General features: G+C 39.5%; 2 protein-coding genes across 7 annotated transcripts; one reads left to right on the top strand and one right to left on the bottom strand.

Annotated features, from left to right (window-relative positions):
• Positions 1-547: 547 nt before the first annotated feature.
• On the bottom strand, positions 548-21,147 carry zgc:113263 (uncharacterized protein LOC503753 homolog). 2 transcript variants are annotated; one of them, XM_037760580.1, is made up of 24 exons: positions 21,017-21,147; positions 16,421-16,623; positions 15,994-16,098; positions 15,190-15,285; positions 14,928-15,038; positions 12,843-12,966; positions 11,289-11,748; positions 10,993-11,060; positions 10,657-10,903; positions 10,305-10,495; positions 8,700-8,922; positions 8,453-8,601; positions 7,468-7,559; positions 6,891-7,048; positions 6,651-6,796; positions 4,866-5,118; positions 4,664-4,779; positions 4,356-4,587; positions 4,112-4,251; positions 3,741-3,993; positions 2,839-2,957; positions 2,145-2,397; positions 1,843-1,949; positions 548-1,275 (listed from the first exon to the last, which is right to left on the bottom strand). In XM_037760580.1, exons 1-24 carry the CDS (start codon positions 21,036-21,038, stop codon positions 1,268-1,270), a joined length of 3,876 nt encoding a protein of 1,291 aa, XP_037616508.1. In that variant the 5' UTR covers positions 21,039-21,147; the 3' UTR covers positions 548-1,267. The 2 variants fall into 2 exon arrangements, with proteins under 2 accessions (XP_037616508.1, XP_037616507.1); XM_037760579.1 differs by lacking the exon at positions 21,017-21,147 and adding an exon at positions 18,292-18,608.
• LOC119482746 (zinc finger protein 558-like) lies at positions 21,112-26,515 on the top strand. 5 transcript variants are annotated; one of them, XM_037760586.1, is made up of 8 exons: positions 21,112-21,311; positions 22,470-22,672; positions 22,891-22,995; positions 23,265-23,360; positions 23,474-23,584; positions 23,846-23,963; positions 24,747-25,100; positions 25,246-26,515. In XM_037760586.1, exons 1-8 carry the CDS (start codon positions 21,302-21,304, stop codon positions 26,112-26,114), a joined length of 1,866 nt encoding a protein of 621 aa, XP_037616514.1. In that variant the 5' UTR covers positions 21,112-21,301; the 3' UTR covers positions 26,115-26,515. The 5 variants fall into 5 exon arrangements, with proteins under 5 accessions (XP_037616514.1, XP_037616515.1, XP_037616516.1 ...); XM_037760587.1 differs by having other exon boundaries at positions 24,747-25,082; XM_037760588.1 differs by having other exon boundaries at positions 24,747-25,082; positions 25,252-26,515.
• The last annotated feature ends 5 nt before the right edge of the window (positions 26,516-26,520 follow it).

A 26,520-nucleotide genomic window follows, 5' to 3' on the forward strand; every position in this document is an offset into this window, starting at 1 on the left:
CATTACTGTACTGAGTATTCCAATAATATATGTATATATTAATTATTGGATTATTATCTATGCGTTCATGTGTAAGCAGCTTTTTAATTTTGTCATTGGTCGAGATGGAGTTAATTTTGAACATTTTATGCACTTTTTGGTCCTTTAATGTATGAGAATGTATCACTGTTTTTGTTTTTAGATGATCATATGTATTGAATGTAAAAGCTTAACCTGTAATACTGTATATCTAATCATTACAGCTGATAAATGTTGTGGTGTAAAAAGTATATTAGTATTAAAAATATAAATGTCTATACAGTAGATTCAATATATGTTTTAGATATGAATCTACTGTACTTTGTAGTGAATCTTATGGTTGTTACGCTTTAATTTCACCTTCTGATTGCATATTTATTTTACTTTTATTATTATTATTATGTTGTTTCCATTATGGTTTTAGTGCAGTCACAATCTTAAACACTTGTGGATGAACTTTTCACGCAACAATAAAATAAAATAATAAAAAAAAAAAAAACAACAAATCACGGAAATAAATCCTCAATCAAACATTTCAAGTTTCTTTTAATGGGTTTGACAAAACCTCGACACGTTTGTGGAAAGAAATGTGCTTCGATAAAGTTTGAAGTGAAACATATTTAAAGTAAATTGTAAAACTTTGGAAAACATATGTAAAACAATAATTTAAATAAATTAAACTCTGGACAACATCAACTCATACCGTGTAAAAAATAAGATTTAGTTTCATGAATTCAACTGTGCAAAAAAACAGGAGATTTAACAAGTGAGACCTGAATTAAGACCAAAAAGCAAAATGTAGGCTGTGGTTACATTAAAAGAGGCCTTGCGTGTATTTCTTTTTTGCGTGTGCTTTGATTCGCTCACTTTTAGTTCAAGTACAAAATAACTAAATACTAGCAAAAACACCAGGTCAGAGATTCATGTTTGTCCCTCGAGCCCTGAGCTGAACGGTTCTGTCATGGCTCTATTGTAAATAACACAAAGACACTCTGGTGGACGGACGCAAACACACACACAAACACACATACGCATACACACGCCACTACAGCCTGTGTGTATGAAGAATGTAAAAGTATTTGAAGTATGTACAGAGGCAAACGCCATCTGTACACAACTGTACATCACAGCTGTTAATGTCACAGTTCCTGCTGGAGTGTCCATGACTTTTTTTCCCTTCTGGATGCCCCTCAGTCGATCTGCAGCTGCTGCGTCCTTGTGATTTTGACTCTACGATGACGGACAGTTTTCAGGTCTCTGGATCAGACAAAGTAAATTTTAGATATCAAATTGTGAATATGACTTACAAGCTATTAGTATAAGGTTAACTGCTTGTACAGCGCTTTCAAAATGGCAATTCAAATGAGGTTGGTTTGGCAATTGAGTTAGTGATCTTTGGATTCTTTATAGTAAAGACATTTTTAAAGGTGCAGTGTTTAGGATTTGGCGCCATCTAGTGGTGAGGTTGCAGATGTGCCAAGCGTGTAGGAGAACTACGGTGGCGTTATAAACGGCTCATTCTAAGGTAACGAAAACACTTCAGCTCTCATTTTCAGGTGATTATACACTGCTGAAAACATAGTTATTAATATTATATTCCATTCCTGGCAGTAGATCCCTTCTAAAAGCTACACACTGTTAAAACGAACAGTTTGACATTTTAAGAAATACACTTATTTGCTTTCTTGCCTAGAATGAAATGAGAAGATCAATCTCTCAATGTGATGTGCTAACCAGGTAGCTATAGAGCCAGGAGCCAGTTAGCTTAGCTCAGCATAAAAACAGAGGGGGAAACAGCTAGCCCACCTAAATGCGACTTCTTACCTTCGCCATCGGCTGCATCGTCGGCCAGGGGGTCGGAGTTCGTTACATACTTGCTGCCAAATATCTGCACCAACTGCTCAAAGAACTTGCATTCCTGTTTCTCTCCTCTGGAAAACAGGAATTTCAGAGCTTGTTATAAGGAGACAGAAAGTTTTGCCACAAATGAATGTGTACAACACTAGTGGATCAAATGTTACGAGGTTCATGCTTAGAGGATACAAATGTATGAAGAATGTAGAGTTTTAAGACCTGCAGCATGATCTAACAGCTACATACCCCCAGCAATGAACAGCAGTACTTACTTTCTGCCTTCTAGGAAGTGTCTGAAATTGGCCCTGAGCCTCTTTATTCTGGTCTGACACTGTTCAGGAGTGCGCTGGTAGCCCTGGCTGATCATGACCTCAGAGATCTGGATGAAGATGTGTTTGTTCTTGGTGCAGCTCCTCAAGGTCTCCTGGATCTCCTCGCTCCCCCATATGTCCAGGAGGGCCTCGGTCTCCCCGTCGCTCCAGGCCAGCTTCGAGCTGTCGGCCGCCCACTGAGTACCTGAGGCAGCTAACAGAGTGGAAGTCTCATGATAATTAAAAAAAAATAATCTGTACAGATTAAAGCATAATTACAATAATGAGAAAAGGGGATGGCTTCTACTATCAAAAGGATTTGTTTCTGGAGTAGGAGCTCTTATGTTGTAGTTTGTTTTAATATAGGGTACATTTGTTAACTTCCTCTGCGATATGTATATCAAAATGTATCTGTCATGTGTTTTGATTTTGGTCTGAACCCTAATTTATTTTGTCTTATAATCTGTTTTGATTCAACTTTTCACAATAAAATCTAAATGAATGAAGCGAAGCCTGCCTCTTTTGTCACTTGATGTTACTCCTGTCACAGCTGCTGTCATAAATGCATGATAGTTAGTTTGATCCAGTATTCTTGGCATCAAACGGTGTCACTTCACATTTTGAAAGATGTAATTGTTTTTTTGTAGAGCTTCACCTTTTTTTGGTGGGCTGTCATCCGGCTCATCTGTGACTGGCGTGTCTGCGACGGAGCCGTCCACTTTCAGCTCCCTGCTGAAGATTTCATTCATCTCACTGAAGAATTTATGTTCCTCCCTGAATTTAAAGGGGAAAAACAGTCTGTGATTTAGCCGGCAATGCTAATCCTATCCAAATCCCAAACTTTTTCCACGACAAATAACACAGAGACCAAATTTGAACAAAAATGACAGACATCACATAGGCCTTTATAAAACAAAAATGATTTAAAAAATGCTTTATCAGAGCAATTATCCATTATAGGGTTTGTTTGCTCTGCGTCGGGGTGCTGCATCGCCCTGTCGGGGTTTATTTCACAATAATGACCCACTAGCTGTGCATTATCCTGCTTATTAGACGGATACTTACTTAAGAAATCAATAATTTGACACAAAACTGGTCCGCCAGAGTCCGCCATCAGAACTGTGCCCATAGCAACAGTCTGTTATACATAGCAACGGTCTGCTATAAAGAAATAACAGACCGTAGAACGCCGTTGACCAATCAGAATTGAGTATTCAACAAAGCCGTGTAATAAATTGACATAACCTACTGATTTTACAAAGGAAAAGCTGGGAGATATTGGTAAGTTGTTGTCATTTTACTAAAAACTGTAAATTACATTCAAGGCCTTTCAGACACCAGGCCTTCAATCCTAAGATCTTGAAATCAATTTTCACAGTAGTAAAATGGTTAACTATGTTGTATTCATTGAATACTGCCCAATAAAGAGCCAACATGATTTGTAGAATATTGTCTAGAGTTTGTATGACATTTAAACAACCGCCTCTTGCTGGTTGTTAACAACAATATGAATTTTGAATGTATTTAGAAGAAAAAAAGATTCACATCATCACTGACTTTTCATGGAGGAAGCCGTGTTTAAGGCGCTTAATGCGTGTGTAGCACTGCTCTGACGTCCTTATGAATCCTCCATCACTCATCTTCTCAGAGATGTACTCGAACACGTGGCGGTTCTTCAGGCAGCCCCTCAGGGTGAGCTGCACGTCGTCTTCGCCCCAGACCTCCAGCAGGGTGCGAGTCTCCAGGTCCGACCACGGCATCTTCCTGCTCTGATCGGCCAGCAGGTGGCTGGATGACGGCTGCTCGTCGTCTAAGGGGAGGGACAACGGATGTATTATTGGGCTTTAATCTTTTGAAATGTATATAGAATCTGCACAATAACACTGAATTGTCCAAAGGTGTGATGACACAAATTGATTTGAACCTACACATGTCAGGATCGTTGTCCATGAGGGGCTGCACGGCGGCCTCAGCAGCAGCAGTACTGTCCACGTCAGCATACACAGAGTTGTCACCGAGCACCGGAGCCAGGAGGTGGAAGTATCGAAACACAGTGGTCCGTCCACTTCTGGAAAACGTAAATCAAATGCAAGCTGTGAAAAAGTCTGCTGGGGTGGAAATGGTCTTCTTACTATTATTTGAAACAATGTCTTACAAAGCCATTTTATTTACCTCCAGCTGTTGCAGTAACGCCTGTAACTCTTCTTCAACCTTTTGATCCGGGAGTGGCACTGCTCCGCCGTCCTCTGGTATCCGATGGTGGTCATTTTCTCCGATATGTCGGCGAATATGTGCCCGTTGCGGACGCAGGTTTTCAGGCTGTGCTGCACGTCGTCTGCTGCCCACACCTCAACGAGGGCGACCGTCTCGTGCTCCGTCCATGCCGTGTTCGCGCCATCTGCACCTGTTTCATGTGGATGCAGCGGTTAGATAGACTGATCGGATGTTGCTGCTTTGTGAATGAATGCAGAGGGCTGTACCTGGATCCTGGTCCGCTTGGTCGTCTTTTTCTTCAAACTCATCGATAGAAGCTGCCTCCTGTCCGAGAATTTCTTCCAGCTGGTAGTAGAATCTATAATCTACTTTTTTTCCACATCTAGAAGGCGTGAAAAGACGTGAATCATTAGAGTCATGCTAGATTATATGTGGAAACAGATAAACTGACAGAAAGATTGGTCTCACTTCTTTTTGTCGTAGCACTGTCGAAAGTTGTTCCTCAGTGACTTGACCTTCCAGCGGCATTGCTCCGAGGTCTTCGAGTAGCCGAGCTCGCGCAGTCTCTCCGAAATGTCGGCGTAAACGTGTCCATTGTGGACGAAACCCTTCATCGCACTCTGAACGTCTTCGTCGCCCCAGATCTCCATAAGCGCCACGGTCTCCTCGTCGGACCACGAGCCAGGTGCCGGTTTTTCTGTTGACATGCTGACGTCTCCATCTTATAGTAGAAACATAGCATGTGTCAATGTCTGTGCCGGTTTTGGCACGAATGCACAATTTCACAAGTTACTGTTCTTGTTTCAGCCAAGAAGTGTTTTTTTCTATAATTTTTCAATAAAAAGCATAAAAATATACTGTATAAGTGGTTGCTATGATGATTCTTGTTTCTTCTAAAATCCTCAAACATCAATTTGACAAGTACAGTTTGAGAGATCTTGCTGTGTCTTTTCTACTTCTGCTTATATGTGTATTAAATTGTGTTATTATGTAGTCCCTGAGTGCATTTGGGGCTCACCTAAATTGATGTTACCATTATTATACTGTACAATGTTACTGCACTAAATATAAAACATCACACAATTAATATATTATGACACCGGAAGAATTGTTAAGTGAAGCCCAAGCACCCAACCAGGGTTCGACGTTAAAGGGTTCTTTTCACTTGTCGGGCAAGTGGGTCAAATATCTACTTGCCCAAATTCAATTTTTACTTGCCCCTATACAAATTGTTTTATTTATTAGCGGTTATCAAATAACAACAAATACCAAAGTTAATTGGCAGTCATGTTTAGTCTATATTTAAGTAAATTAATCTGTAGTTTAGTCCACATCCTCTAAAGCCACCCAACTAAACTCCTGTTTCCTGGATAATTGAAACGCTCGCTTGCGCTTCTGCTCATAAACTTTGTCTTAACCTGCCGCCATCTTTGAGTAAGTTCCCAATCTGTACCGAAGAACGTATATTGCCAAGAAGTGAAAGTCAATTGTTCGTTCCATTACAACATCAGCGCCCAGCAGCAGAGCTACGCTTACGCCATTTTGGACTAAAAAGGACTTCTGGACGCCAGTAAAACGTCCGCCTAAAAAGTGCCATACAAAAGTAAAACAAAATGATTTCTATTTTATTGTCATATTATACTAAAATGGCCTGTGATGAACAATAAAATGTTATAAATATGGTAAGCGTTTTCAGTCCAAAATGGGCTGTTGTCAAAAAAACACCAGCGTTTCTTCTCTTTGCTTCTATACTCTTGTTTAGTACTGTTCATGTGCAACTCTCAACAGAGATAAGAAAGAAGAGAGATGGCTCACTCCTTATCTACTTCCATCATCAGCTCTGGAAAAAATTATGTATACAATTCTTTTCTGATCAGGGGAGTGAGTTACTAGATTTACTAGCCCGACATGATATTTTACTTGCCTCAGGCAAGCGGGCAATCCTTATTGTTGAGCCCTGCCAACGAGCACCACCAGTTCTGAGACACTAGAATAACCTCATAAGAGCAATATTGCACCACTAAAATCAAGCAAATCAGCATGTTAGTATATAGTAATCACACACATTTTCTGCAGGAAATGCTTGTTTTTAGTTGTACTTTTGTATTTACGTAACATTTGAAACACTACATACGAATGTCCATAACACTGGTGTAAAACTGTATGAGTAGACCCACAATCAGAGAGTGTTATCTTGAGTAATGCTGCCCTACTATCCACAGCACGGAGTCAATGAGGGGATTTTTTTATTACCTGTTTCAGTCACTGATTCACCGTTGGAGTCTTCAGATATTTCGATGGAGTCCGTTACCATGGTGGAGGATGTTGACGGCTGCTTGTCCAGGATTTGTTCCAGCAGATCATAGAATTTAAAGTCGACTCTGTCGGTCCCAGATGAGCTACAGACAGTAAAGGCAGCTCTGTTAACATACACACACACATGTCCTGCCAACAGTGAAGTAAACAAAATGAGTATTCATGTGCAGCACTTACCTCATGTTTTCCTGACACTGACGATAGTTGGCTTTCAGTCGTTTGATCCTGGTGTGGCACTGCCCTGCGCTGCGGGAGAAGCCGTTGACGCCGAGTCTCTCTGATATCTCGTTGAAAATGTGTCCATTATGTGGGTAGCGTTTCATGCTCCGCTGGACCTAAATGTAGGGGACATTCTTAGTAAAGGTGGCAATATTCAAAAAGAATCACACTGATGAGGATATCATGCATGAGCAGCCTCCATTTGGGGATTGGAGACATTTCTCTTTCATTCTTTAAAAACATGTTATTCCCTTTGTCGCCTCAGACTAGAGAGCTATAACTATGTAGGTACTTGTGCTCCTGGAGCTCTCCGTTGCTAGAGACACTGAAGAGCTTTTGAACAGGAGGAAAAAAGCATCCTACATGATCAAAGCTTAAGATTAAAGTTAGACTTCTGAATTGCTGCTCATATCTATGATCTTTTTTCCAGCAATTCTAATGAAGGAATTGATGAAGTGAAGTGAGATGGCAGTTCAGCCTGATTACCAGGAAAGTTAAAAGGCGTAACTATGTTCATTATGATATTGTCCGCTACCTGGCTGTCGCCCCAGATCTCCAGAAGGATGACGGTCTCTTTGTCCGACCAGGGGACTTTCCTCCTGTCCTCCTGAACGCCCACAGCAGCCTCTGTAGAGACACACACAAAAAAAAATAATGAATTAATTACATTTAATTAGAAATGAAACACTTAATTTAATAACTTCATAATTACTCAAACATATATATTAAAATATTATAGTTGGCGATTAACTTAATAGTTGAAAACTAATCAATTAATCGTTGCAGCTCTAGTATTTTTATTTTATTAGTCACACTGCTCTCTCTACTGGTTGTATTTCTGTTCTCCATATGCCATGATGTTGTTTGATGAAGTTTTTGAACAATAAAGATGAATTTAAGTATACTGTACATGCGATTAAAGTCCTATTGAATCATTAAAAGTTATAATAATAATGACAATTCATTTGGTTTTGTGGTCTGATGACCTGACAAAGTAGCATTCATCATCTAAAATATATTATTTTTTAATGTTTCTGTGAAGTTTGACAGAACTATACTTGTTTAAGACTGCTACTGTTAAAAAAGACATCAAGAACAGAACTGATTTGAAAAAATATTGATGCAGTTAAGCATAAAAATTATAAAATAAGGACTGGGTTTAAAATTTAAAGAGAGAGAACGAGAGAAAAAAGGCATTAGGAGACTATGCATTGAGTATTTTAACTGCATTTGACAGGAAGAAGGAGTTGTACACAAACACAAAGTACGGGTACACAGGATTGCATACTGTATAATCGGAAGCTTTGTACTTTGTATTCAATTCAGATTTCTAACTTAGCTGCATCTAGGGCGTCAGAAAGCTTTTATATTTCCATATATTTTTGTTTTTACAGAATATTGCTGAATGAATTGCTCATAGGGATCACTCAGTATATAATTATTAGGTGATTAAAAGCACCTCAGCTTGTTATCTGAGCTCCCTTCCCCTCCCGCTGTCAGTAGAGAACATTAGAGTTTACCGATATCCTGATGGGAGAAGGACGGCAAGTCGTTCTCTTCAGGCTCTTCTGGCATTTCCTCCAGCTGCGGCACCGAAGGGAAGTCCTTCACTAGTATGCATCCCAGTTCGTTGTAGAACTTGCACTCGACTTGCTCCTGTCCCTTCAGGCTACATCGAGGGATAAGAAGAGAGCAGATGTATATACTGTAAATCAACAAATATCACAGACTTTTCCTTTCACTCTTTCTTTCTGTGAGTATGCATACATGTTTTGGTAGCATTGCCTGAAGTTTGATTTCAGTCTTTTCAGCCTCGTTTGGCACTGCTCTGGTGTTCGGGAGAAGCCCTGCGCGGCCATCTTGTTGGATATGATGGAAAAAATGTGTCCGTTTCTGTGCATTCCTCTCAGCTCCTGCTGCATCTGGTCTTCTCCCCACGTGTTGATGAGAGCCAACGACTCGAAGTCTGTCCACGGCACGCTTCTAGTTCCTTAAATTAAATATGAACCACACCGTTTGTCAAGTATAATCATTTTACTGGAATTTGTCATTTTAATAAAACAATATACTATGGTTAATGTATATGTCTGTGCTTTGGGAAGCATATATGTACAATGTGGTATTAGGGCCATTGTAGGTAAAAATTACAGTGCCTGGGTAGGGGAATAATATTTCAAGAAAAAACTCTAAGAATAACTAAGAATTTATGAGAAAAAAACTTGAATATCCTCTGAGATTATAAAGTCATAAATTTGCAAGAAAAAACACAAAAATGATCTGAGATTAAAGTCACAAATTTACGAGAAAAAAGTCGGAGAAATTGTGTTTTTTTTTGTCAAGGAACCACATCGCTTTGCTTTGCAAGGTTGGATCAACCTCATCACACCACCGTTAAACACTGCGGGAATGTGAGCTGCTGAGAGCAAATATATGAATTATATTAGTATTAATTTATGTTCATAAAAGATCACAGTAAGAACATGAAAGCAAACGTGTTTCAGGACCGTCGCCTCGCTCAGAGGCGGTCCGTCAGAGAGGGAACAGCAATCTTTAGGATCTAAACCCATTGGCAAAATAAAACGCACAATGGATCTAACATGAGGAAAAAGTACAAAGCATACCAATGTCAGCATTATGTTCCTAAAATAACACAGATGAAAGAAAGCGTCTATCTTTCAGGACCTTTCGCCTCACTCGGAGGCCATCCTTACCATAACAACACTACTTTAAATTCAACAAAATTCAGTCGGCGGCTGGCATTACCACAGTGTTGCATAATTTCTGAATTTTTTACTTTATAATCTCAGAAGTTTTTTTTCACCTAAATTTGTAATTTTTTTTCTCGTACATTTTATACTTTAATCTCAGAGAATATCAAGTTTATTTTTTAGAAAATTTACTTTTGTCTCTGAAATTCTGAGTTTTATCTCAGAATATTACCCCCCTCCTCCAGCTCCGTATTTATTTTTTAATTTTTATTTTTTTACCTACAATGGCCCTAATATGCTGTTGTATAGACAAAATAACAGAAAAAATCTAAAATGCCTGCTTTGATTTTAAATTTTCAATTAAATAAACTAAACTAGAGCTGCAACAATTAGTCAATTAATCAATCAATTCAATAACTGATTAGTTCTCAAGCAAAACATTCTCTGGTTGCAGCTTCTTCAATGTGAGGATTTGATGCTTTTCTTTGTCATATATGATTGTAAACTGATGATATTCAAGGTTTGAACTGTTGGTCGAATAAAAACAATAAATCATGAATACATGACCTTGAGCTGTGGGAAATCATAACAGGTATTTTTCACTATTTTCTTTTGCAGCACTAAACTGAACCCCCCCTCCCCCCCAAACAAAGTGAGATTGTACCTATTTCTGGTTGGCTTGTTTGGCCGAGAAACTGCAAGTCCTCATCGCCGTCTTGGGACTTGTCTTCATCGACGGCCTCTTCGACGGCCTCTTCGACGTCATAGGTGACCTCGGGAACAGCCGAGGAAGCCGAGGAGCCGAGTACCCGCTTCAGCTGCTCGTAAAATTTATACTCCAGCTTGGATTTGGCTCTGGTGGTAGAAAAGGGAGAAAGGCAATTACTTTTTTTCTCTATTGTTTCAAAAGTTACAGCTATGACATCTAAGGAGGGAAATACAGTTTTCAGACAAATTCAAATGAGTGGACAGAAAGACAAGCAGAGAGGAAGGACGACCGTTTATTTAACACCCACCTGTTTTTCTTGCGGAAGCATTTCTTCAGTCGTTTGATCCTGGTCTGGCACTGTTCCACCGTTCTCATGTAGCCTCTCTCTGCCATCTTCTGAGCGATCTGCGTGAATATGTGACGGTTTTTCAAGCAGCCCTTTAAAGCCCGCTGCACCGAGTCCTTCCCCCAGATGTCGAGCAGATTGAGAGTCTCCTCGTCCGACCAGGGAACTTTTGTGTCCGTCACAACTGGGAGAGAACCTTCCTGAGAGTCTAAAATGAAACAAGGAGAGTTAGTCAAAGGCCAAAGCTTAGACTGATCTACCGTAGCATCCACTGATCAATACAGAAACTGTACAAACCTGTATAATCTCCCCATATCGAGATTAGAGGAGATTCACCTGAATTCTCATCATCCACTGGCGAATCCCTGTAAAGGTGGAAAAACACAAAAGGTTAAAATCGACACACACTTTTTTTTCCTAATCCAATCAAAGTGCTTTCTGACAGTGCCATCGGTAATGTGGATTAAAAAGTGAATGGAACCACGAATGATGAATATGAAACAAAAGGGATGCCTGCCCACTGAACCGATAGGAAACCCCAGCGTCATGTCTTTGTGTTTAACAAATGAACAAAACATTTCTGGTAATCTTACAAGGAAGCTTTCGCCTCAGCCGGCTGTTTTGAGGGAATGTCCACGCCTCCGCTCAGCTTCCTCTTCCTGAGAACCCGCCCTCCTATCAAGCTTTGGCTGTTGTCAATGGCTGCTGAACCCGCGGTCTCATTAGACGCAATGAGGTCTATGGTTTCATCACGTGGCCGTGCACTAACTGAGTTTTGCACTTTCCCCTCCTGAGAAATGTTCCCGCCTCTAACCCGCAGCTGCCGGCCGCCCGAGTCTCTCATCTCCTTCAGGCTTTGTCTCGCTGTCTCAGAGCTCCTCCTGATCGCCCTCTCCAGGCTACTTGTGTCGAAGAGAGGGTCGAGGAGTTCTTTGTGCTCGGGAGGGTCTGAATCTTTGTGAGCAGGTGAGGTGGTGTTCGTGACAGGTTTGGTCCCAGGAGGCAGAGACAGGGAGGAGAGGATGCAGTCATCCATCGGTAATAATCTAGGATCTACAATTGGGAATAAATATGGTTAATTAGACCTCAGCTTGGTTCAAACATTTATCAACTGACAAGAAAAACAGTCAACTTTAGCAAGATGCAAAAAGAAAAATGGTTGTTTTCAGTGCATCTTCAGTCTCTCTTTTAAAACCAATTATTTATTAATTGTCTCTGTTGTGTGATCAATCAACCTACAGTAAATAATATTTGCTTAGGGACTCATTATTTAGGAAATTAAAGGGATAGTTTTGGTGTTTTGAAGTGAGGTTTTTTGAGTTACTTATCCATAGTCAGTGTATTACCTACAGTATATGGCGTGCCGAAGCAAATAGGAGTTACCGCACGGGAGCAAAGTAATGTACTGCTCTGGACGAAGGCAGCAGTAAAATGTAAAAGGCACCTAAAAGAAAGGCTCACCTAAAAAAAATCAATATCAGTTTAAGTGTACGCTATATTTTGAATGTTTTCGCCGGTTTATCTTGCCGTGACACAGCTAGTCTATGTTTCTGACGAGAAATGAAGCCGTTATCTATGCTCTCACCAAAGCCACCAGACTCCATTGAAAAAAACAGTAATTTTACCTCGCAGAACACGGATGTTGCTAATCTACCAATGCCTCGATCGGTTAGTTTGTTAGTTAATTTGTTGGTGTTATTGTGTGACCAAAAGTCACAAAAAGGCTGTCTGACGGCAAGGTAAAGCGCTGAAAATATTCTAAATATAGCGTGCACTTTAACAGATTTCTTTTAGGCGGCTAAAATACGTTTTGCTGCCAGCCTCGTCCACAGCAGTACATTGCTTTAATTCTGTGCGGTAACTCCTGTCTGTTTCTCCAAACTGGGGGCGTGCCGACCGTCATTTACTCTAGGTTATACACTGACTATGGATAAGTACCTCATACAACCCCACCTAAAAAAAAAAACAGAACTACTCCTTTAAGTATAAAAACAATCCTAAGCATTTGTCCAACGAGGACTGGGTGGAAGATTTGACAGACGACAAACAGACTTGTTCCAGATTGATCTTCTAAACTGCTATTACATCTCTTTCTGTTTCAGTATCGACTGCGCAATTACAGCACACAACCGTGGGAACTACAGTACCTTTCTCTTCAAAATGGCCGAGGTTTCTGTGGTGCTCGAGTACAGCCTTCATGTCCTCTGGCGGGAAAAAGGATTGTAAACATTCGCCCAGGACTGACGGAGTGTCTCCAAGCAAAGCTGCCAACTGAGCACAAGTTACTAGCTTTAGTAAGCCTGCATTCATTCATTTTTATACTGCCAAATGACTCAAATGAAAAACACATTAATTCAGATTTTCCTGACATGCATACATCCCTTTATGTTCCTATAATCTTGTGTTACTGCCAGGAATACGAGGAGCGTTGTATTTGAACCTCATGCAGCCTTGCTGACCCACATAAGAAATAATTAGCATGACTGACTAATGAGCATTTTTTTATTTTCTAGTATGTAACTGCTACTAATCTGACTATTGTAGCATATGATATGCCATATATTGTAGCATATACATATTATATTGCTGCTCTGCTGGGTACAGAAAAGGGAGAGGAGGAAGCAGTCCACTGGGACACGGTGTTGCACCTGTATCCAGTTAACCCTCCTCTATAGCTGTCTCTGGGTCAGTGGTGCAGACAGATGAGCAGCCCCTGCACTGAGACTGTGTGCTTCAGTCAGCCTTGAAAAAAACAGCGATTCATTTTGGAATAATGCCAGAGCTCTTTCCTGGAGATACACTTCTGTGTGTTGCATTTATTTTATTCCGATGGGGGAATAAAAGGCTGAGGCAAATCAAGCAGTGCAGACCTCCCACAGGGCCTGATAGCCTCCCCCAGGTAGCTTCACATCAACACAGGAGAGGGCAGGTAACACAGTAGGGAGGTAACAGTAGCCAAAATATGACCTGATACATGAGCGAGATCGTCAGCAGGAGTGTGGCTAAAGAAAGGACTTGATAGTAGCACTGGAGAAAAGGTTGTAGGGTCACTACAATCTGTTTCTCTTGTGAGTGTTAATGTACACAGCATATTTCATGCCGTTCAGCCGTTAGTTTATCACATATGTTGGTGACAATCAAACAAATAAATAGTGGGGACAACTAAGACCAATTAAGACATTTGAATTATCGCAAGTTGCTTCCAGTGAGACCCGCGAGATCGCCGGTGATCCTGGCCGACATTACTGTCTTTAAGAAGCTGTAGCGGGTTGAAGAGTAAAAATACGGGTATCATATGAAACTAGACATCTTAGGAATTTATTGATACCACTAAGAATTGCATACATTTGGGTATGACTGGAAAGCTGAGGCTCTCGTGGATCCAATGAGCCCAGTTGTATTCTTGTGTGATGATGTTAGTCCCCATAGTAACCAATTCATTGTAGTGAGACCATTTTTTTGAAACTTGACCTCACTGTATAAAATGACCTGTGGTGACCTCTAGGATAATCACAGCCTCGTGAAACTTTACAGCCACAAACTAGAGATCTAGGGCATTCAGAGGATGGATGGCTTTCCTAGCTAGATTGACACTAAGGGGGTTTCTGAGCAGTTTCCAGAACAGAAGTGCTCGCCATCCAATCAACGAAAAATGCAGTTCCTGCAGAAATCTCAAAATGTCAAAAGTTTTTGATTTCAAATCACAGCATGGCTTTTCCTATGGTGTTCCTCAAGGTCTTTGTGTCTTAATGTTGTATTTTGGAGGGATTATCGATCATTTTTATCAATTCTCGAGTGGTAAATTTTTTTTAAATTTAGCACCAGATCCGTGTAACAAATGGTATCAACCCAAAAATTGTGGCAACAACTTATGAGACATAATAAAGCATGGGGATGAACATCATATACTTCCATGATAATGTTCTTAGCCCTTATACATTTCAACAATTTATCTTAATTCATTCATTAAGATTTATGACTAGAACAACTTAACACACAGTGCTGAGCTGCATCTCAAATTAATCTTCAGTATCCCAGCTTTCAGATGATGTACACCACCTCTATGTGACATCTACTGTTGACCTGCTATCCCCCCCCTAAAGACCCCCTGTATCCCCCTAAAAAAGAGAAAAAATGGGCCTATGTGGGTCTCAAATTATTACAAAGTAAATGATTATTATGTAATTGGCTGATAACGCATGCAAAGCTAGAGCTCAAAAGAAACATGGCACCTGTGTGAAGTCTGGAGCTGGCAGCAGCTCCTCCAGTCTTGATATGAACTCCCACACCAGCATCTCAAGTGCAGCGTCGTACTTTGGCCCAAAATATACAGGGAAGATTTCCTGCAAATGAGAAAGACAGACAGACAGATTCAGAGAGAGAGAGAGAGACGTTTAGTATGTGTAATGTATACAGGAAAATTTTGAATTAGGATCAGACAGATCCGGCAGAGTAACAGTAAAACACCACAATAAGGAATGCGTATTGTCTCACTTGGAAAAAATATTTTCTTTCCGATGGATCCTCTAGTAAGGAATGCACCAACTCCACAAAGTTCACCTCCGATTCCTCCACCTGGTTTATGGTTACCTGTTATACAAACACACACAATATGAACACAGAAATGCTCAAATCAAGCGAACGGAAAACAAACAACACTTGATGATCACCAGAGGTGTGGACTCGAGTCAGATCACTTAGACTCGTGTCACATTCGAGTCACAAATATGATGACTTTAGACTTGACTTGACAAAATCAAAAAAGGCTTGCAACTTGACGTGGACTTTAACACCAATGACTTGTGATTTCACTTGGACTTGAGCCTTTTGACTTGAAAATACCCAAAGATTAAAAAGTATGTTATTTAAAAAGTGTGCAGAGGTAACTCTGACAGCATCGGAGATGTTGGGTTCATTTACTTTTTGAGAGATCCTTTGTTGATTTGTTTGGGTAGAGAGTTTACTCATGGGGGAAAAACTGAACTAAACTGAACAAACCTCAGCTGAATCCATGGAAAGTGGTGTTTTTTTGTTGACTTGCATTTGATTATCTTACACTTAATTCCCCAGATCCACTTTGTTTGAACCAATCCACCCTGCAACTACTTTGTACTCCACATTTTTAGCTGAATACAAATTCAAGAAAACAACTGTCTACTCTTGAGATTAAATGCAGGTTTTTTAAGTCTCATGAATGTCTCAACAGTCCTGAGACTAAATCAGTCACAACTGGGCCAGTAACCTTCCACACCAGAAAGAAAAACAGCTGTGTGTGTTTGCCAGCGACAGTTTACTTACATGGTGATCCTTGGCAGTGCTGACGGGAGCTTTAATTCTGTCCAGATGTGGCTGAATGGTCTGCACGTCCACTGGGTGCTCGCCTCGACACATCTCCAGAGTCAGCTGAATGTACACACACACACACACACACACACAAACACAAACAAACAGTAGTCCTGGTTTATAAACCTCCTGGTGTAACACTGGACACTTAGACACTACAGCTACTGAAGAACTTTGCCCACTTGATTTATAGGAGAAGAAATTATATAAACACAGATATAAGTGAGAGAGACAATCACGTCACTTATCATCGAGTCATTAGCTACGAAATATTGTTTACAAATGTGAAATTTGCCTCTTTAACTTGGGTTGTGTTAACTTAATATCTAAAATAAGCACAAGTGTCCCCTCAGTATGATTAAACAGTGATGATATTACTGACCCTGGCCCTGAGTCCCAGGATGAGCTGAGCCCTCTGACTGTAGCTCATCAGCTCTGGGACCAGTTCCGTCACCATGGTAACAAACTCCTCCAGCATCCCGTAGTGGTCCACAAGTCCCTGCTGCACTACTTGCCACACTGCGGCTGATAACAGCTGCAAGGGCGGGGCCAGGAGGCGTAGATGGTGGACTGGAGGACCATTACCTGAAGTGGAAGGAAGAGAAAAGTGAAAAAGATGTGTCAACATTTCATGTAACTGACAATTTAAAACTATTTGAATCCAGCTCCGTTATTACCCAGAGAGGATTACTGTGCATCAACGGGCAACAGTGAGTGTTTCAAATTACCCACAAGAGAAGGAGTAAACAACCCAAGACAGGTAACCCAATAACCAGGTAACATGAAACACCTGCACAAGCTCTCTTGGTTGCATTACAGTTTTATGGTTCATATTCCTTCCTCAGAGGTCTTTTCCCAATATGTTGAGGAATATATAACTCATCAATCATATATATATAATATAATTTAGCCGCACCATTTGTAGACAATTGGCAACATTGGATTTTAATATAACATTTGCATCAGTGTGACAAAGTGTTTTTATCATGCACAGGCAAAAAATTAAACATGATTATCTGGTTATTTTATGTATTAACAATTTCTCTAACTGTTATACATTGAACTCCATCTGCTGAGGAAGATTGTGCGATAAGATCGAAAGCCACTAATGGAACAGAAATTTGATTATAATATCATAAAATAAAATTACATATACTATAACAGGATTTGATCTAGACTGTCCACTCCTACTTGTGAAAGGGAAATATTTCAATGTGACAAATAAAACAAATACAACAAAATATTAATTCTGATGGTCCTCACATAAAGGGGGATAGCTACATAATGTAGCTTCTATAAGGTGCAGATTGTACAATTAATCAAAATGTTATCGAAATTGCAATATGGCCAGGAAATTGCAAAATTTGTGTGTGTCAAAATACTATTTTATGATGACTATTTAGATGTCCTGGCCGACACATCATATTCTACAGACTTAAGAGAACATCTTTGTTTTGGTACAGATCCCTGCAAAAAGCACACCATAATCATTTTAATGTTTTTCAGTGAAAATGAGAATAATGACGTAAAAATGATCATACCCTCTTATATCACAAATCATATCGCAATTGCAATATCAGTCAGAATAATTTGATTTTTCCCCCCCAAATTGTGCAACCCTACATGCAGTAATGGATTTTTCAGATTTTTGCTAGGATTATTATTCTCTATTAATAACATCTGCAAAATTGACCTGCTGGACCACACAGTCTGCCTGGTATAGTTTCTCAATCCACTAAGCTGAATTTTGTTGTTTAGACAAGGAAAAATGATCCACTTCAGGCAGAAAGTGCCAAACAGCAGTGGCAGTTTACTTACTTAACAGTACATGTAGTTCAACAAGCAATCAGTGTCAACAACATCCAACTGACACTTAACCATGATGGCCAGGAGCACACTATTTAGACATGGACTTTGATTTATAGTGGCAAAGTGCCTGCTGTAATAAAGACATGACAGTGTGTTGCTCTCAGGTGCAATGACAACAGCATCCATCAAACTCAAAACAAAGTCACATCTTGTTGAATGCTGCACAAGCAAAGCAGCCTACTGAATGTCTGATATAGGAAAGCTCTAGGATCAATAGTAAACGCAAACAACCAATGATGGAGTCAGCACTTGAGATGCTACATTGTGGATCAAGTTGTTCCTGCAGGGACATCACACACAGGATATGAGCAGTGCATTAAAGGTCACTGTAAACTAACAGAGATCAGGGGTTGTTATAAAACCTGATTTTTTCATTGCACGCACCTCGACTGTTTCCACTTTCAGTTCCACGTTTTATTTCCATTTAGCAGCTGACAGAGAGAGAGAAAAACCGAGCTGATGTCTCCCTCCCCTCAGGGTTGTAGCGATCAGAAAAAATATTAGAAAGCCTAGTGACTAAATTCTGCTAATTTCTGATTAAGAAAACATCCATCAGCGATCGCCAGCCCACAGAAACAGAGGCGCAGTTTTTTTGCAGGACGCATGGACAGGCTCTTGTTTTTAAATCTCGTTTCGGGAGGAGAGACAGAACAAAGGTTTCTGGTCTCATCCGCCTCAGTCCAGATCACGGCAAGCCCTCTTTCCTGGTTGGCTGACGAAGACCGGATCAACCAGGCAGTTCAGGTTCTCAGACTAGATGGCGCCATTGACTCCTTCATCCAGTAAAAGGTCTCTGACCAGTTTAAGGAGAGGTGGATGTTTGTTGTATAGGTGAGAAGTATTCACTTAAAACTTAAAAATATACATATAATATATACATATATAAATATTAATATATATACATATATAAAAACATAAATAAATATAAATATATAAATAAATAAATATATATAATTCAATTATTATTACTGATTCATTCAGCCTTTAACTATATTAATAATAATAATTACATATTTATAGAGCGCTTTTCATGAAACTCAAAGACACTTTACATGAGTAAAACTTATAACTAATATTTATATTGTTGTATCTCCAATTTATAATACATCATGCTTTATAGGTTGATCATATGTGTATGTGGGAAATCTTAATCTGCAAAGTAACAAGACTTGTTGGATAAATGTATTATAAGTATGTAAGTATAAAGCAGCACGATATCAAAATACTCAAGTTAAGTACAAGTAATTACTTTCCACCACAGTATGCATGTTTATGTATATGTAGGTGTGTATGAATCTATTGGTTTTGCTTATATCATGTTATTATGTAGTAATAATAATAATAGCACATTTTATTTATAGAGCACTTTTTTTTATGAAACTCAAAGACACTTTTTTTGAGTAAAATGATCATAACTGATAAATTATTTTTAGATTGTTGTATATCTAATTTATAATACATCATGCTTTATAGGTCGATCATATGTGTATGTGGGAAATCTTAATCTGCAAAGTAACAAGAAACTAGACTTGCTTGACAAATGTATTATAAATATGTAAGTATAAAGCAGCATGAAGTCAAAATACTCAAGTAATTACTTTCCACCACAGTATGCACGTTTATGTATATTTACGGTGTGTATGAATCTATTTGTTTTGCTTATATTATGTTCTCAATAATCTGAATGTTTTGGTTGGTACTGTAAGTCTTCCATCTTAACAAACCTGTCTGTCATTTGTTTATTTATTTTGTTAAATAAGTGGTTATTGGTGGGGACAACTCAACACCGTCTTAATCGCCCTTAAATATGCACCTCAATGTTTTCCTTCTCCCCTTCACAGCAGGGTGACAGGTCATAGATGAACTCATTTGCCTCCCTTTATACACACATTTTACCTTGTAACGGTAACTTATTTTAGGACAAAAACCTGAATCATGAATTGTTTAATCAACATTTGTTTTGCATGTTCTAATTCTCATATAATCTCATTCATGTGATCAAATGATTATTGATAGTTGTGCTGTGTAGGGCTCTCTTTTTGACCATGAACCTTTCACCTCTCTGACTAATGCCTAGTTCACACTGCACGACTTTAGCACAGTGATACAGGAAGAGCATCCAGGACAGGATGTGGGTATAACAGAGTGAACCAAAATCTGATAAAAAAAACACATCTGATGGATCAACTGAGACTCTGCAGAACCCTCTTTCCATTAGTGAGGTCCATCGAAGCATTCCTACTCGGCCCTGTCTGCAGACTGTTGTCATAAAAAACTAAGGGACTACCTAAAATGGAAAGAATGGTATTTTATTTCTCCAGCAGATTGAGAGACTTGTAGAATATGTGACAAGGAGTACTGAAGTTGTTCTGCAGGTCCTTATGTGTTCAAAATGTTCTTTTGCTAAATACAGTAAGTACTTAGGTCCCATATTATGCTCATTTCCAGGTTCATACTTGTATTTTGTGTTTCTACTAGAACATATTTACATGCTTTAATGTTAAAAAAAAACTTTATTTTCCTTACTGTCAGCCTGAATATGCCTGTTTTTACCCTCTGTCTAAAACGCGTCATTTTAGCGCCTTTTTATGGAATTGCAACATAATTACATTGCTAGGCAACAGCTTGGGTCCATGTGTACTTCCTGTCAGCTGATGACATTCACATACACTGCAACCAGGAAATAAACCGGGACACATTTAGAATGTCTACGTTTAAATCTGTGTAAAGGGTCTAAATATTGTATATTTGTGACATCACTAATGGACAAAAATCCTGACAGCTTGTTTTAAATGCAGAGTTTCTGAATACGGGCTGTGTGTATTTCCCTGTGGATTGAGCGTTTCGATACTTTCACAGTATTTATATAGGACTTAAGCCTGCTTCATAATAAAAAAAAACGTGAAAATCTCACTTTTTTATAATATGGGACCTTTAATGTAAAAGTATTGGTTATGCAGAATGTCCCTATTCAAAGTGTTATACTATGAATAAAATAAAATAATCACTTTTATCAGACATAAATGATTCTAGATCATTCAATACACAGAAACACATGAAGTTATGTGTGCATATATAAAGATATAACACAATGTTATGAACTACTTGCCAGTCAATTCCTTGCTCTTCATTCTCTTCAAGTCAACAAGATGATCTGTTGATGAGCGCTCTGACCTCTTATTTTGAAAAAAGCGAACCGGAAGTGCTACCTAAAGGCTCTTTTTGCCTAAAACGTTAGCTCGGGTGCAGCATCCAAGAAGCATTTTGGAGGGTAGTATATTAAGTTTTATTAAAATAAAACGCACAAGTTGACTGAGAAGCTCTCAGCTCTGCTAGCAGCTGAATAACTGTGTACAGCTGTTATCAGAGCTCAGCTCTCTAACGCGCTCTGGACATGGAAACAGGTCTGTATGTCGCTGCTAGCTATGTAACTCTACTGGGTAACGACATGCTGATAAATAACGTTGTTCTGCTTCTTTAAGAGACTTTAGCGACACATTTAGTCACGTTACACGGTTCTTAGTGCTGCTTGGCCGCGGTAGAGCTCAGTTTGGTCTAAATGTAACGTTACTGAGAGGTAAACTCAGAGAAGAGTTGTTGAGCTAACAGCTGCCAACTCCAACAAACAGCGACCCCTGCTGGTAACCAGGCAACCAGTTCATCAGGCTCATTAGCGCCACCTGCTGCTTAGGAGTGAAACTACCAATTAATCCTAATACAGTCTAATAAAATCAAAGAAAATTATACTGCATGGACTACTTGACACGTTAATCATCGTTATATTATATTAATTATCTTCATAATAATATACTACGTCCATATATACTGTATATTTGTTTTATCAACTTGTCCTACCATTTTACCACTTCTATTATTATTATTATTTTCTGTGATGCTCTGTTTTAGCAGTTACCATATTTGTTTTACTTTATTTGTCTGCTTTTATTGTCTGATGTTCTGTTTTAACAGTTACCATATCTTTTACTTTATTTATCTGCTTTTATTGTCTTGTGAAGCACTTTTTAACATCTGTTTTGAGAAGTGCTATATAAATAAATGTATTATTATTATTTGTCCATCATACTTAAATTATTACAGCCTGAAAGAAAGCTTCATCTGTGTGTGGACAAACAAAAATGAATATGCAAGTTTTTATTATCATTTAATAATTTAATGAATTTATTGAATAAAAACACCAAACATTTTCTGGCTCCAAACAACAAACAAACAATTAAGGTTCCAGGCAACGGCAATATTTCACTATTTTCTGACACTTAATAGACTTAACGAGTAATCAAATAATTGAGAAAATAATGGTCAGACTAATCAACAATGAAAAAAAAAAAAATGAATTGCATCCCTATAACCTATATTTACTGTAGTTATTGTAATGGATGTCCCTTATTCCAAAGCAGTGGTTGAATGTGTCGGAAGATGTAATATAACAGATGATGCTACTGAGTGCTAAATATAATATTATTGTGAATCTATATAATTTGAGTTTTGCGACTGTACAAGTTAATAATGTGTTTATTTGTTTCCCTGCTTGTATCTACCGTTAGATCCTCGTCGTCCTCTGTCCTCCCTGCACCTCCTGGTTCCTCCGCTAAGGCTGATGTCAGCCTGTATGTGGCAGGTGGCCCGTGAGCGAAATGTAGACCAGTATGACAAAGTGGCCGAATTCATCATGTTGGTGACAGAGATGGTCCCAGAGCTTCTGAACTACAAACAGAAGACTCAGCTGATCCTGGGACTGAGAGCTCGGGTGAGTGAATGTGGGTATTTAGATTATGTGTGGGCATCTTTTCCTGTTTTTCCTTTTGTCATTTATTATTAAGCAGTCAAAGTGGAGTCAAGGAATAAAAAGGTGCAAAGTAGAGCTCCTTTTTTAACACAAGAATAATACATCCAATGTTTAGTCTGTCAACATTTATGAGTATTGCAATGAAAGGTAATATAACGGTTTGTCTTTGTGTTTTTCAGCTCATCCTTGAATTCTTAAAGAGGATGGATCAGGTTGACTTTAAATTTATCCAGGATCATCTCAACAGTTTCCAAGAGAGGACAACAAACCAAATGCATGAAGAGGTGAGCAATGCTAATGGCAGGATGTTTTATATGAGGACACAATGTCAAATGTTGAAGTAGCTTTATACAGTATATCAAACAGAGCTATCTGTCAGAGAAAGACAGATAACAATCTTTAGGTGTTGCTTACCTAGACATACTGTATGTATTTTTACTATCAGCTGTTGGTGCAGAAATTCATACGCTGTTTATTTTAAGTATAGGATACATTTAAATGGAGAACTGATAATTAATACCTGTAAGTAAACTTCACCTGGGCTTCATGACAGGACCAAGATGGAGAGGTGGAGATTTCAAAGTCAGCATTTGTGGAGCTGGTTCAAACATTGCTCAGAGACAAATCTGAAAAAGAGAAGTTTTTCAAGGTGAGTTTTACTCTAACATTCTTAAAGCATTTATATATGCATCTACCTTATGAGTTTATCTCCTGTATATCTGATACATGATGATGTTTGTCATCTCCTTTTTCCTGTCAAAGGACGTCTTCCCAGTTCAGTATGGAGCTTGTTTTGATACAACGCTGCAGATCCTGGTTTGGGAGTTCTGCTACCGGCTGGAAGAGTTCCTCCCAGTACCAAGTTTTTCAGAGGTAGGCAGCAGGGGAATGATGAACTGACCACCCATCCACTCGTTCCCTAAATGCTGGCTGACAAATTATGTCTAAGTAATTAGCCATGGTGTAGTAATGGCTAGTAGAGTAAAAATGTTAAAAATGGCTTTTTCTTCAGCATCTTTTACGAGTTCTTCCACAACCACATACAACACAGATTATAAATGTAGATCCACATAGCAAATAATGGAAGAATGAGCAGAAGTTTGTGTTTAAAATCCGCCCATTCGTCTTTTCCAGATATTCTTCATGGTGGATGATTCTTCCCTTGACTATCAGTATGAGCAGTTTGTCTCTGAGCCTGAAGACCTGAAGAGGATTTTGCAGCACCAACAGAAGCGGCAAAAGTTGACTAAAAGTAACAATCTGTTAACATTTGGTATTTCATTTCTCCCAATTATAGTCAAAGTGCACTGAAACCACCTTTTAATCTACTACAATTACCATTCTGTAATCTCAATTTATTCAGGTACTGATAGTGCTGCATTCCTGCCAGACAACCAGCACCACTCTAGTGCCTCTAATGCCTAGTTCACACTACACAACTTTAGCTCTGATTTCCACTCCCCGAGCCGAGAGGCTCAACGACGCTCGCTGATGCCTCACAGACACATTCCAGATATCTAGCATGCTAAATATCTGGACCTGTCGGGGACTCCGGCCACGAGCTACAGCCAATGAGAGCACAAGACACGGGTTGAGGGGAAACCTGGGGAAGGAGGGGTTGCTTGTAACAATAGGAACTTACTGTATGTTTTGCATATGCAACACGGAGCAAAGTTGTTGTTGCACTTAGAGGAATAAATAGTAAAAAAAAAGGTGTGGAAACAGGCTATTTTGTGAACATGTGCCAACAACATCAGCCATGTGTCTCGCGTATGGTATCACGTCATTTACCGTGTATTTCTTGCGTGTGACAAAACGTAGTTTGGGAACCTCATCGGGGATTCCTCCTGGTGAAGGATCTTGTAGTGTGTGACCTCGTGTTTCCGATCAGTCATGTAGTGTGAAAACCACAACGACTTTAAGACATACGATTACAAGACCTCAAGTTGTGTAGTCTGAACAGTACTGTGATCTGACGAGTTTGAAAGTCGTGTAGTGTGAACTTAGCTTAACATGAATGTTATCCGTTTCTCAGGTGCATTCACCTTCACGTCAGACACTATCCTCTCCACGCTCGCATCTAAACAGACTTCAGTGGCATCTGAAGATCATGTTGATCCAAAAATGGATGGGAGAGGCGGAGATGGCAAACAAGACACGGTGAAATCACGGGGAAGAAATCAAGAAATGGCAGAGCAGAAGACACTGAAGCAAGAAAACAGCTGGAGCGAAGAAGACATATGTGAGAATGACGAAGAGACTGACGACAGTTCTATTGAAACTGATCCAAACCCTCAGCTGCATGAGTACGGGCTCTCACCACTCTCTTCCTCTCCATGTTCTGAAGAAGCTGGTGAGGGAGGTGACGGCGGTGAGCATCTCTTGCATCATAAATTATTTTCTGGATAATCTGAAAAAGTATTCTTACGTTTAGCATCGATTGGTTGTGAAGTCACATCGGGGCAAAATCTTCACTTGGCACGTAGATTCTGATGAGTGAATATATCACTAATTCTCTTGTTTCCTGTTGGCAGAAACAGCTGGTGAAGCTGCCATCCAGCCACCCAGATGCTCAGTGGAAGGAGTGAAGGAACATCTGGATCTGAAGAGAAACAAGAGTGAGGACTCCATAAGAGCCAATGAAAACATCTGCCTGGAGTGTGGCAAGAGTTATTCATCTCGTTTCTACTTGAAATGTCATCACACTGTTCACTCTTCGGTACGGGCATTCAAGTGCCCTCATTGCGACAAGGCATTTAAAATGAAAAAAGACATGAAGCGTCATCTCCTTATCCACACTAACCCTAACGGCCTGTCCTTAGCTTGCAGCCTTTGTGAGAAGAAATTTAGAAATCGGGATTCGCTTAGAGGTCATCTGCGTCGTCACAGCGGAGAGAGGCCGTTTGCCTGCTCGTACTGCGACAAGAGGTTCCACAGAAAACCAACCTTGAAGGAGCATGTGCGCACTCACACTGGTGAGCGCCCGTACGCCTGTACTTTGTGCGACAAGACATTCATACAGTCGTATATGCTCACGGAGCACATCAGGAGACATAAGAAAGAGAAGCCGTACCTGTGCAGCACATGTGGCATGTCCTTTTGCAGCTCTGGGGGATTGCTGGTGCATTCACGCACTCACTCAGGGGAGCGGCCTCATCCATGTGACTTATGTGAAAAAAGTTTTGCCACATCTACACGACTGACGGATCATCGGAGATTCCACACAGGAGAGAGGCCGTATTCTTGTTCACGGTGTGACAAATCGTTCCACTGTAGTTCAGGACTGAAGAAACACATGAGGACACACACAGGAGAGAAACCTTACAAGTGTATAACATGTCACAAGACATTTTCTGAAAAATCCAACATGAGAGTACACCTCAAAGTCCACATGAACATCTAGCATACTGTTGTGGGAGCTTTTGGAGAATGTGTCTTTAGTGATAGATGAAAACCTGGTTAATTTCTATGTCATATAAATATGGACTTGGGACACTCAAATATGACATTGTGTGTAACATGTACGAAATGATGTACTTAAATGCGCCTCATGTTTTAAGAGATCGTTATTAAAGAGCATAATGTTTTGGATTGTTTTAGGTTAAAGACTTGATTTTAGTTTTATTTTCTCAATAAAATGTGCTGACAAGATATACCGACATCAAGGAGTGCTCACTTGTGTGGATGTGTGCGACTGAGAAACAAGAAATAATCAATAGCAGATTCAAATGTATAATTTTCAGATGACTGCACTTTTGTTTTCATTTTAAACCCGTGACAATTAATTAAATGTGCTTTAATACATGTAG

This window comes from Sebastes umbrosus, chromosome 23, assembly GCF_015220745.1.
Source record: "Sebastes umbrosus isolate fSebUmb1 chromosome 23, fSebUmb1.pri, whole genome shotgun sequence".
In the NCBI taxonomy this organism is placed as follows: domain Eukaryota; kingdom Metazoa; phylum Chordata; class Actinopteri; order Perciformes; family Sebastidae; genus Sebastes; species Sebastes umbrosus.

What these genes read in the sequence shown, in the direction of transcription:
- zgc:113263 (XM_037760579.1), bottom strand. Translation starts at nt 18,331, where the DNA reads ATGGAAATAAAACGTGGAACTGAAAGTGGAAACAGTCGAG. An exon ending in GGACAACGATCCTGACATGT is followed by an intron (nt 3,994 to 4,111) that starts GTAGGTTCAAAT and finishes CCCTCCCCTTAG; the next exon opens with ACGACGAGCAGCCGTCATCC. An exon ending in CACGGCTTCCTCCATGAAAA is followed by an intron (nt 2,958 to 3,740) that starts GTCAGTGATGAT and finishes CTTTAAATTCAG; the next exon opens with GGAGGAACATAAATTCTTCA.
- LOC119482746 (XM_037760586.1), top strand. An exon ending in TCCTGGGACTGAGAGCTCGG is followed by an intron (nt 22,673 to 22,890) that starts GTGAGTGAATGT and finishes TGTGTTTTTCAG; the next exon opens with CTCATCCTTGAATTCTTAAA. An exon ending in GCGGCAAAAGTTGACTAAAA is followed by an intron (nt 23,964 to 24,746) that starts GTAACAATCTGT and finishes TCCGTTTCTCAG; the next exon opens with GTGCATTCACCTTCACGTCA.